The following is a 13382-nucleotide window of genomic DNA, read 5'->3' as shown; positions in this document are numbered from 1 at the left end:
CAATGGTTTAGAAAGACTAATTTCCTACAGAATTTTTTAATTATTTTTCCAATCTATAAATAAAAAAATTGGTATGTGGAAGCTCTTTCTCTGGTACTTATTGATGCATTTTGCTTCTTTGCTAGAGTTAATCATTAATGCTTATAATAAGACTTCCCATATGCATAACATACAGCATTGATAAATTTAAAAATCGTTATGTTTGCTTTCATTTTTATGAGGTATCTATCTTTATTTTAAAAAATAGATTGCAATTGTGGTATTTGTACATGATGTTGTGTATACAATACTGACAGTTCTGCACAAGAGAAATTTTGTTTGTTTAAAATCAGTAATGGTAGGAGAGAGGTCATGAAAGCTTTATCATGCATGTGCTCTGGGATCTATTCCCAGGCTTACCATTAGTACCCATTGCAATCCTTAAAAAGCAACCTGACTGCTGTGTCTTCATTTCCCTTTCTGTACCCACACTGCAGGGTCTTTACATGGATTTCTAAAGCCCTCATTCTCATGGGACACGCAATGTTTAAAAAAAAGACACTGCAGTCACTACATGTTAGGTCACTTGTACTCCCCCCCAGTCATACAACAGGGGTTCTATGTCTGCATAACTCCAGCTTTTCCAACATGAGAACTAATTCTACAAGCCATTCTCATGACAGGTAAATTAAACACAGTAATTACTATTACAGATGGTGACATCGACTATAAGCTCAAATAAATCAAAATAGGGTAGATTTAGATGAGCTATAAAGAAGAAATTATTCACTATAAGAGTAGCAAGACACTGAAAGAGACTGCAAAGGGAAGTTGTGGATGCCCCATCCCTGAAAGTGCTCACAGCCAGGTTGGAATGGGCTCTGAGCAACCTGGTCTAGTGAAAAGTGTCCCTGCCCTTGGCAGGGGGGTTGGAAACAGATGATCTTTAAGGTCACACACAGACCCCTCTATGAAAGAAACAGCACACTATTTTAATGCCAAACATTTATCTTAAATATAATAACAGAAAAAATAATAAATTTAAAGGTAAACATTTTAAAAAATCTAATGCAAGATGATAACTTGTAAGGAGGCCAACATACTGCTGTTCTACTTTAAATATTTAACTGTTCTTTTCAGGTTGAAATCTACATTACACTAATTTCCTATTTTCCTGCAAGTCACTTATGGACAGATTATTGAGTTTCAACATGTGTTACAAAATTCTGTGAAGATATATAATCTGTCTTACTACACAAGTAAGAGCCATCTTTCAAATTTAAATATTTGTAATAGTGATTCACATGAATGTCAGTAGATGGCTATCCCCTTGAAAATGAGAATATGATTAGCAACAATATCAACAACAATTTTAAGATATTTTGAACACTGCTTTCTAAAAGTATTTTACTCTGTCTTACCTAAAGATCTGTATCTTACTGTATCTGACATAAGTAAACACTTTTAAAAAGATGAATTCATAAAATTTACTACTATGAAAGATATACTACTATGTTTCCAAAGAGGAACATTATTATAATAATAATGAATACTATTAAAAATCAATAACTAAAATAACTGAAAATCTAAACTTCTAAAACCAGGAGGATTTCATCAATACAAAAAATTTTCATTGTTACTCTAAAACTGTGTTTTAGTGCTTTAGCTATGAAAAAGTTCCCCTCATGTATTCAATTTGCCTTCCTGTTATAAGTGTTTAGACTTTTGGAAGACCACTTAGCAGTCCAGAAGTTCTGACCATAACAACATATGTTGTCCAACTATATTGACCTCATTTTAGCCTATCACTACAGGCTGGAACTTAGAGATTTTATAGATGAATTGTCAAATATTAAGCTAGATGTGCACGGAAAGTCACAACTCACTATAAGCACTTCTCTAAACATTTCAGTTTTCCTCAAACTGAGTTTCTAACAATTTACTTTCTCCTTAGTTTTACATAAAGGGCATATACAAATAGGACAGAGGTCTTCCTCTTCAAAAGGTGTCAAAACAGGGAAGACAAGAGGCAATATGTACAAGTTGCACTGGGAGAGATTTAATATCAATATAAGGAAGTTTTTACAGTAACAACAACCATTAACTGGAACAGCCTCCTTAGAGATGTGCAGCCTTTCAGGAGCAAAGGAGCAGGGTGTTAGATAATGTCATCTCGGGTCCCTCTGTCATGCAAATTTGGACCAGGTAATCATTCAAGGTCATTTCCAACCTGGCCTTCCAGGCTTTATGATTCTGTGATTCTACTTTAACATCTTCAATAAATACTACCTCACAGATCTCTGTCTGATTAATTTGTACTCTTAAGAACACATAATGCAATTCAATACCTTACTTAATTGTATGTGTATATTTATTCAACAGAAGTTCAAAGGAATTATTTCATTCTTTACATAGATAAATCCATTTATGGATTACTTAGTTATTTAGAATGACTGAGTTACATGTTTCTGAATAAAAGTACTGTAAAAGCATTCCTACAAACTAAAATTACCTCAGAGATGCAGCAAAACTCTGTAAACACATGGAAAGACCTGATTGTGGGATAGTGTATAAGCTATTTTTACAGTATGTTGACATCTTGAGGTCAGTAAGTATCTGAGGAGGCTGAAATATTCCCAAATGACAGTAAGATAATGTTCCCTTTTTGTCCTCTTTTAGTCTTTCATGTAATACAAAAACTATATCAGTGAGCACACAGCTATCTTAAAAGTGACAACACATACTTGTGGAAAAGCCTTTTACTTATATCTTCTTTAGAATGACCAAAAAATGGCTATCAGGAAAAGCACAGTTGACTACATATAATTTCTGAGAGATGGTAACATGTGTGACTGTCCCTGAAGTCTTGTTTGAAGACAGAGCAATTAAGAGACTTTCACAATACAAGACCATAAAAATTATTTACCTCTACAGGGGAAGAAGCAAAGAAGGTGACTTTAAGCGGTGAAAAAAACTTTGAAATGATCTATTTAAGAGGGAGTCTTGGCATGGGAGAAGGCAATGGCTCCATTAGAGAATCAAAAATATCAAGATTGTGAGAACTTCTGTTTGGCATTATTCCCAGAGCGGAAGCCACACACAAATAAATTCCTTACCATAGGCTTTATCCCAAGCAGGGGAATTCTTTTCCCTCACTAGGCTCTTTCCTTCAAATCTGGGTCTGACAAAACTCAAATAGCAATATCTTTCATAAATGGTTTAAATTACATCATCAGTTTAAAAGAAACAAAAGACTTCCATTAAATGCCTCTTCTATCTGTCACTATGATTAGTAAATAAGATCATTCCTACTGAAAGTTATTAGGAAAACCACATATGCCTTTCTCTCTTTCTTTCAAACTTTTTTTCCTTTTCATTTGGCAGCATCTCTAACATGTTTTTCAATACTAAAAACTACAATTTTATTTTCATTGCCATGAATTAAGGTAAAATACACAAAGGAGATATATATATATCTGCCAATATAAGTGGCAGATCAAAGGGAGAAGAAACACAATGTTATAAATCCAAACAAATTTCAGATTGCAGGAGCAGGACTAGCTCTTGAATGTGATTTCCACTTAATTTCTCATACCCTTTAAATTGTTTATATTTCAGCAGCAAGAGAGAAAACAGAATAATTTTCTCAGAAAATGCTGTCACAAAAGCAATGGAACAATTGCTGCATCTCCCTCTCTTCATCTTAGAACCAATACACAAAACAGCAAGAATTCTTTTAAATAATATAGTTTAGGAATACAACAATGAACTAACTGTACACCAATGCCCCGGTTTTGTCTGGGATAGACTTAATTTTCTTCATAGTAGTTGGCATGTGCTGTTCTGAATTTATGCTGAAAACTGTGGATAATATGGGTATGTTCTAGTTATTGCTGAACAGTACTTAAAGTGTTTCCTGCTTCTCACACTGCTCCACTAGCAAGTAAACTGGGGGCACAGGAGGAGCTGGTAAGGGAGACAGCCTGGTCAACTGACCTCAAAAAACCAAAGAAACCAACCAAAAAGAAAGGCTGGAACACCTGCCTACTGACAGGAAGCAGCAAATCAATCTGTTATTTTGCTTTGCTTGCACCTGCAACTTTATCTTTTAAGCTGCCTTTATCTCACTCCTAAGCTTTCTCACTTTTGACCTCCTGATTCTCTTCTCCATTCCACCAGGGTGGAGGAGTGAGTGGCTGTGTTCAGCCAGAACTGCTGGCTGGGGTTAAACCACAAATACTGGCACTTCCATGGAATCCAAAACTTAGTTGTGAGACTAGCTCTTACAGAAATCATTAAAATAAACCTGGAACCCAAGGCTCAAGAGAGCTCAGAATATTTGCCTCACCTATTTCCAGTATACAATTTTTCATATATATATATATATACACACATATATATGGAACAAGATTTTTACATCAGGATTTATTCAGAACACTGCTGCAAGTCCATTTACCATTTATTCTCATTATTTCTAAGGACTCAGTTAAAAAAAGCTAAAACACAATAAAAAAAATTCAACATAAGCAACTTGTTTTCACTTGCTAGGTCCTTTTCAGCTTATCTCCTCCTTATATTTCTTGATCAACTCCAGAATGTTAAAAGTTGACCCTTCCCTCAAGCTGGTGTAAAACTCAAAGCCCTATCAAATATTAGCTTTTCAAATAAGAACTACTGTATTTTTCTCAAGCTTTACAATTTTTTTCTTCAAATCTCTACAAAATTCTTGCTACAATTCCTAAGTCACAACAGAACACAGAACTGTTGCCTGTCAGGATGGCCATTAAAGCCTCATTATTTTCTTTTGACAGTTTGTTCTACTTATGTATTTCTTTTCTCATTTTACATTGAATCATAGAATATCTCAAGTTGGGAGGGACCTATAAAGATCAAGAAGTGCAACTCTCTGCTCCTTGCAGGACTACCTAAGATTAAAAGCATCCAGAACTCTGAGAGGCTTAGTGCCATGACCACTTTCCTGTGCAGCTTGTTCCAGAGACCAACCACTCAGTGAAGAACGTTTAACTAACGTCCAGTCTGAATGTTACATCCAAGACCTTGGTGGGATGAAAAGTTTTTCCTAACCTGCCTCCTGGAATTCCTAACCTGCCTCTTCTGTCTTGGAATTTCCAATTTACTGTCACTTCCTGTTGTGCCAAGATCATTGGCTACAAAATAATTTGAATAACAAAACCAATGAAGGAAAAAAATTATTTTAGTTTCAAATATACAAAACATCACAGAACTAGCTCTTTGATGATAATTTCTATGTTGATTTCCATGGGGCCAACCTTGTAAGGAGTATTTCTAGACCTTAATAACATATAACAACATTCTGCAAAAAAAGCAGTACGAAATCAGAAGTTTTCAAAATAAAATGAAGACAATTTTCATGACAGAAATGGAAACTAAAGAGTAAGGTTTTTGAGTTTATCATGTTACCTTCTTCCAGGATGGGTCTCAGCACAACAAATGGGATTTCTTGCAATGGTTCCATGTGTTTGTGTCCAGCACTCATAATCTTTATCTGGGGCAAGCAGACAACAAGGGTGCCAGGCATACTGGCCTGCCCATGGTACCAGTTCCGCACAGTCCCAGGAATGTCACCTGACACAATAGTACTGGGAGAAGGCAGGCTGTCATTGGGAAGGAATACACAACAAGACTGCACTTCAAGCTGAAAAAACAAAGACAAGACAGATTCTCAGAAACAGATTATTTTCCCCCTCACTGTGTGTTCATATTAGTAGAAAATCTGAAGTTATTCATCCATTACAGTTACTGAAAATAGTCTTACCTTCTAGTTGAATTAAGAGAAAAGATGACTCAAAATGCTGGGAAATAATATATGCTAATAAATTATGATTAAGGGGAGAAAGCAGAAGGACGTTTTTTCTGTGTAAATTCATCAGAAAAGTGTTGCCATATAAAGTGAAAATACATATATCTACATTTCAACAGCTTTGTACAAGTGCAATTCAATCAGAGAACGTTCTGAATGAGAAAGCCCTCCACTTTTTACCATTCATTAGCTTTGTTAGCAATAGCTAAGTCTCTAGAACTAGCCAACGTTTTATATGCTCTTACTTTCTATAAAGAACTGATTCAGGGAAAATTCTGCCTCTGCTTAATAAGACACATAATGAGCATGTAAAAAAAGGTAATCATTAGAAAAACTATGAAAAACACAAACTTTAGAGAAAAAACTGACTGACTTTCAAACAAATGGAGAGGTGTATACATTAAACAAAGAGAAGGAGATAATAATAAATTGATAATTTTATCCCCTTTTCAATGCAATTCAGAAGCAGTACAGATGGTTTCATAGGAAATAACATTTTTTGTTCTTTATTTTCAGCGCCCTGGAACATGTCTGACCATTTTGCCATCTTCTTAGGAGCTTCTAGTGAGGTAGAGTGAGCCCAAACCAAGAACTCGACTCATCACAACTTCTTAACTCAGAGGTGATGTAAGCTGGGGACTGTTAGTCTTCCTTGGCTCTTACAAATACCATTCTGGCACCTGGATATCAAAAGGCTCCAACAGCCTGCACACTCAAAAGCTTTGTTAAGCAAATACAAGCTGTGATTCAGTTCCTTGCTTCACATTGCTTGGAAAAACCTAGCACACAAATTGCTGGACAATATATTATTTGTAGCTGTGATAAAAACATTTGTTTGCTGCAAACTTAGGTAGCACTCTTTTGGTTTGACACTGTTAAAGACAGCACAGCTTAAAAGCAAAAACCACGATTTGTACTTCATACTCTCCCCTGAAGGATATTAGGTCTTTAGGACCACAATAGTGATTTGTAATAGAGCAGGAATTCCACAGCACTGTAAGTACTTTGCCAGCCTAGTGGGTACGCAGATATTCATCTTTATTTCAGCATTTTTGTACACTTTTGCTTAGACAAACTGACAAGAATTCACTGCAGAAAAATAGAAGTAGAATTCTGCAAAAATAAATACATTGGTTCATGAAGTTTGTGTTTGTTTCTGGATTTAGAACTGTTTGAGTTGTAAAATGAAGCTAATTACATCTTTGATAAGTAGTTTATTGATCTAAGGTTGCTGAGTGTACTTTATTTATACTGAATGAAAAGCTTGGGTGTATTGTTACAGATGTAACAGATTTGGATTTTTTTTAATGGTAAATTAGTCTCTATGTCAATCTGCAAAGATTTTTACAGTGACACAGATCGTGTTCTGGTCTATTAGTAATAGGCTGTAGGTCAAATCATTGTGGGATAATGATAAATAGATGACAAAAGCACTTATGAGCAGTATAACTATTGTTTTATCCATGCATTTGCTGAGTAAACAGTTTATTAAAAAATCACCCATTCTTCATATATATACACACACACATATATATATACACACTCATCTATGACAATTAACATCAAATGCTGCCTGGATATACAAACCATGTGGTAATAATCCAGAAATTCCACCAACTTGAAGAGATACTATACTCCATCACATTGCCAGCAGCAGGATCTATAGGGCATGTTTTACAAAGCACTCTCAAGAACAGATCTCAATACTCAGTAGAGTTTTTGCACTTCATTTACAGGTTAATACAGCTTTGTACTAAAGAAAAGTTCTTCCGATCACATTTGGTTTATTTTACTTTGCTGTATCGACAATACTGAAGTAGAATCACACGAGTTTCACCCCTTTAAATTCCTGATGGAAATTCCTTTTTTACAAAAGCAGCTCTTTGCTACTCATTTCAAACAACTGAATGGGAGTTGGACCATGAATTTTGGTGGGCTTTAAATGGTACCATCAGGCCTCCATATGTGCGATGGATACACTGAGCCACCTTAACCAGACCTGCTCAGTACAAGCCCCAAATGAGGTAAAGGCCTGAGCTGTAGCCAGGTCAAGAACTCCAGGAAACCCACAAAGAGCAGAGTGACCCAATGAGCATAATGCCTGATGGTGTGAATAACACTTGAATGTGTTTTTCCAAGACTCAGTTATCAAGGAACAAAGAAAGCTGTGAGTACAAGGAGTCTCTTGCACACCCTTCCCATTGCATGCAGTTTGACTACAAGCCAACAGCCTAAGTGAACTTCCTTTGAGCTCTCCCTGCCAGGATGCCTGCACAGCAGGGATCTCCCCTTGAGCTGGGACACCTTTCAAGGCTCTTCTGAGAGGCAGAGAGGCCTTTCTACTAACAACAGATCTCTGGATGAGTTCAATTCAAACTTTCCCTAAAGTGCAACTGGTCTGCACACCAGTGACTCTCCCCTTGAGCTGGGATGCCTCCCATTGTTTGGGATTCCTTATGTGAGACTGAGTATTCTTTCTGTAACCCAAGGCAGAGAGATCCCTTGCCTGCAATAGATCTGATAAGCTGCTGATAGCATGGTAAATTAATACTACTGAAATCCATGTAGGTAATTCCTTTAGACAGACTGTTGTCAAAGTCTGAGACTAAGACTGGACCTAAGCTTCATCAGGAGTTCAGAAAGCAAAGGGATCCACTCTGTATTTCATGACTCAATGAAATAAGGACTTTCTTACTCTTTGTATTTCTTCTCTTAGATATAAACTGTTGTCCAGATCAGATCCAGCTGCACCTAAGCCACAGCAGAGATCTGGCAAGCAAGGAAGTCCAGTCTGAACTTCATGACTGAGCGCTTGGGTTCCCTTACCCTTTTTCATCTTTGGCCTCCATGTAAATAATGCCAGATTTATTCAAATTCTATTTTCCCTGGTATATTTCGACCATTAGTAAATGATAGAGTAAATCTTGCTATTGATCTTCACCAAGTTACACCTTTATGAATTCATATTGAAATCTCCTTTGCTAATGCCTTTGATGATGATTATTTAAGTTACTCTAAATCACTCATTCATGACAAATTGGTGCAGTCAGCAGGATCCTAGAACTGGATTCGCTAAAAATTGACAACATCTAATACTACAGAATTGCTTACAGATATAGTTGGCTTACCTGCATTTCATTTAAAGTTTTATATGATTAACAAATTTTGCAAAACATTACTGCAAGATTTCAAAGTCCAATACAATGAATGTATGGCAAAAGTCCACATTTTAGAGCAAATTATGCCATGATTATAATCACACAAGAAATTACCAACTTGAATGCACAAAGGCCCAATAAGTGCAAAACTGTGCTGCACCTGTTGAACTTCTCAGAGGCAGATTCACAACGATCAACTTCAATGGAATTTGTGTACATTTAACTCGCAGAATCTGGAAATTTGCCTACTCACAAGTTCCAGTGAAGGAATGGAAGGGTACACCTAAAATGACAGAATTATATGCTGGACAAAAGTGAGAATGTGTGCTATAGATTGCTTCACTAATCAGAAAGTGTTTCAAAATATATGTAATCCAAATTCTTAAAATTAAACTACATCAATAGCATATATTAAAGCTATCATATAAATCTTTTTACACTTTTTAAATAACTGTTAAACTGTGTGCCTAAAATTGTGAATTTAATGTAAGATGTGACTGATTTATGTAACTGAATATAAATCTGCAGCAGTAAATCTTGCATTAATGTAAGGATCTGACAATCCAAGGGAAAGAAAATGAAGTAATCTGCCAGTAAGAAGTCCTCAAGCTGGGGGTCAGATCCTGTTCATGGAAACCATCTGGTTGGGACCCTCCAAGCCACACCAAACACAAATGATCTTTTAAAAAATATCCTATTCATTAATGCTTCACAGCTGCACTGAGTGTTACTTCATTTTTCCATGGCAACATCCTTTCTGTTTCAAGGATCTGATTTCAGTTTTGGTAGCAACATGTTCGTTTGCCAATACTGAACACATTCATGTGTTAAAGAGAACGAATTATTACATTCTTGAAACAGGATCACCCCTTATTTTCATTTCTATTATGTCAAGGCCTATACATGCTAAATAATGTACACAAATGATAAACCAATGAAGCAAGTAGTATTTTCCCTTCTACTTCTAAAACTTTAAGTAAAACATAATTACGCTCTACACTTTTACAAACATGTAAGCCTCAAAATGTCCAATGACTCCTGCATAAAAAGAAAAGTATTCATTACTGGAGTATTTTTAACTCTTATTTTATAAAAAGGAATGTTGTTCTCTAGAGAGAAGAGTGAAATAAATACTGCTGAAAAATTAGGTCTTCCTAACTGAGGAGGGTGGGTTGGAGGGAAGAAAACAAAGCCAGTGACTCCCCAAAAGTGCTATGAAGAGGGAAAAGTTGTCCAAGTCTTTTCAGCCTTTCATGATAATGATAACATAAGATTCCCTTTCATAACCCACATTTAACAGCTACATAATTCAATTAGAGGTACTGGAGATTTTCTACAAGGCGACATTTGCATGAGCATGTCTCTCCAGGGAAGCTGCCTTTCTCTGAATTAGTCATCAACCCTCATAGGCTCTCAGCAGCAAGGCATTGTGTTTTTCTGGGTACAGAACAACGTCTTGCAACGACTCCCCAGGCTGCAAAGAATCACTGCTTACAGACCTCGTGTGAGGGTCCTGGTGCACTCAGTATTGTAAGACTGTAGCCCAGCCTCCAACACCCAAATTTGTTCTACCATTCAGACCATCCGCTGCTGAGCCAGACATGCAGTGTTTGTTACAACTGAGCAGAAATTCTTGTTTTGAAGGTAGACAAAAGTAAAAATGCTATAAATGGAAAGCAGAACACATAAGAAAAGGAACTAAGAGAGCAGGCTACCTGTACATAAAAATGACCCTAATAAGGATCAGATATATTTTCTTTGACCAATTAAAACACAGTGTCATTGTGTTTCACAATATTCCTGTTCTTTCCCAAGAAAACTTTCAAAACATTTTAAAAGGTTTTATTTAGTTACCGAAAGCACAAATTTTTTTGGCTTGTGGTAAGTAACCAACTTATGAAATAATCCTATCTCATAATTGCCAAAAAACTGCTGAGAGCTGTAACTGCTAAATTACAAGTCACAGAATCTCTTCCTGATCCCTGGATAATGACACAATTCAAAGAACAGGAACACTTATCAAATCTGTCCTCCCCTTTCTTGCCTTTCATTGTTTCCTTTGTCAAAAATTTTTACAAGTTATACGCATTAAAGAAAATAAAATTTTCAGTAGTTTCAGGAAAAGGATTAATTTTTTTCAAATAAATTCAAGGATATTTAAAGACATGTGACATACCTAAGTTTTATATGTAACAATTACATTATTATGTAGTTGGCACTTGTTGCAACATTACTCATTAATTAATTTATTTTTAATACAGATCCTTCATTGTTCTCAATGGAATTCAGCATTAACAGCCAATTAAAAATAATTGTGTTTATACTGCTTCACAATTTTAGCAACTATTAGTATGAAGAACATGTGAAAAATGAGTATTACCTTCCTACACACAGTAACTGCCAAAAAGACTTCAAGGCATATAAAATCCTACAACAACTAAATAATAAACCAACTTTTTATAATTAAATATGCAAGTCTTTTCACTTAAATACCACTACTCCAATGCATAAAACCTTCATGCAATATTCTATCAGAAGCAAGCCAGGGCTAGGGCTAAGCAAGTACCAGCTTTGGATCCAAAATAAACTTTCCAGTTACTTTGGTTCCAAACACATTTACTTACTCTAACTTCCACTAAAAGAAAATCCTTTGATGATTTTAAGTTATGAAGTTCAGTTTTATCTGACGACAACTACAGACTTTTCTATTCTAAAATCATGTAACTAAAAGCTCCAGGAACATGAAAATTAGCTTTAAGAAAAAAGCCACAGAGTCTAAATGCTCCAGCATTTAACCAGACAAATTATTCTAGAAATTTCCCTTTTTCATGCCAAATAATAATACAGAAAATCTGTAAAAACTTATCATTTAAATATAGTTATACATGTTTAATAAAATGCACATTATGTATAATAAAATAAATATACTTGAATTGCAATACAGAGTCATGATACTCACTTTCTTACCCTTTATATATTGCCTCGCACAAATTTCCCATTTGGGCAGGTATAGAAAGAAACAAGCTATATATATGGCATTTTTGCTGAAAACCATAATAAATTAGACATAGGGACTACTAATAGTAATAAAAAGAACAGCAAAAATGTCTATAAATCCTTCATATTTCACAAGAAATAACTATTGCATATTTGTGTGGAAGCATGTTCTCGAACTTTCCTGCAGTGCTTCCTTGGAGTCTGTTGAAATGTTTCCCTGATAAAATGTAATAAACTCCTGGGAAGGTACTGGCAAATACCTTACAAAGTACAGTTAAAGAATAAGGATGAAACAAAGGGTGTAAGCTACTGTATGAATTCAAAGGGCTGTTTAATTTCAACATAGATAAAACCAAAAAATATCATTTCATAGTCGTAATGCTGAAAATAGAAATGATGACTTTCTATTTACAGAAACCTGTACAAAGCAAGTAAATCTAGAACCTCAAGCACCAGAAAAAGTACCCAATGCAAAAAATCCTCTGCCAGTATGAGCCCTATACTGTATGTTAGGTAAGAGAAATAAGGTATTTAGGAATTACTCTCTGAGACAACCCCTGCCTATCACTTCCATCAGTCTTCATCTCCACAGAAAGAAACAATACCTTATTTTCCTATCTAGTAACACACAAACTTTATGGTTGGTGCTTTACTCATTCCTCAAAACTAATTCAATTTGCTGGTTGCTCACAAAAACATGTGCCATGAAAAATGTGGGAGCAGAGTATTGCAGTCCTGATTCAGCTTTCCCCTTTTATGAAGGACCCAGCTCTGCCTCGTTGCCATTATTATATTATTACTTTTATTATGAGTCAAACTGTAAGCTGCATTTACATAGAGTCTCACCGTGCTAAGTACCAGCCAGACACATAACAAAAATACACTGCTTCCTTCAAATAGATAACAAATTCTCTCTCTTATCTACACATTTTAATCTACAGTGGTGAGAACATTAGAAAGAAAGGAAAACAAGCAAAATACTCATGAAATAATGATTAAAGAGAAAGTTGGAAATGAGATAGATTTAACGGAAAACATCTCAACTTCACTATGTTCTGCAATCAGGTGACAAGTCTCAAGTTCTTGCTCAGGGAAAACCTGAACTTTTAAACTTTATAAAACTGTGAATTATAAGTATTTTTTACATGAAAGAGGAGTGACACATGAAAGAGGAGTGACACAGACACACATTCTGGGATGAGCCTGCATATTATCAAATATACTGCTTGACAGGAGGAAGGAACAAGTATTTAACAATTACTTTCTGTAATAATGACAAAAAAACTTGCCAAAAGTTGTAATTATGACTTTTCTTTGGCAGGTTTTTTTGGTGACTTTTTTAATTAAAAAAAAAAAAAGATTAGGTACTATATCTTGAAAATACTGATCTCATAAAATGATTGTAT

At 35.4% G+C, this 13382-nt stretch overlaps 1 protein-coding gene across 3 annotated transcripts in view; it reads right to left on the bottom strand.

The window, feature by feature from the left end:
• The window catches only part of VPS13B (vacuolar protein sorting 13 homolog B), a 433545-nt gene that overhangs the window by 203337 nt on the left and 216826 nt on the right, over window positions 1-13382 (bottom strand). For all 3 annotated transcript variants that reach the window (XM_054270120.1, XM_054270137.1, XM_054270129.1), the window contains exon 23: window positions 5422-5656. In XM_054270120.1, coding sequence (XP_054126095.1) covers window positions 5422-5656 — 235 coding nt within the window. The remainder of the gene's footprint in view (window positions 1-5421; window positions 5657-13382) is intronic.

The sequence above is a fragment of the Melozone crissalis genome, unplaced genomic scaffold, assembly GCF_028551555.1.
Source record: "Melozone crissalis strain CALT ecotype California unplaced genomic scaffold, PUWL_Pcris_2 ptg000002l_1, whole genome shotgun sequence".
NCBI classification, from domain to species: domain Eukaryota; kingdom Metazoa; phylum Chordata; class Aves; order Passeriformes; family Passerellidae; genus Melozone; species Melozone crissalis.
The sequence above is the reverse complement of the archived record's forward strand: the minus strand, read 5'-3'. Positions and strand labels throughout refer to the sequence as shown.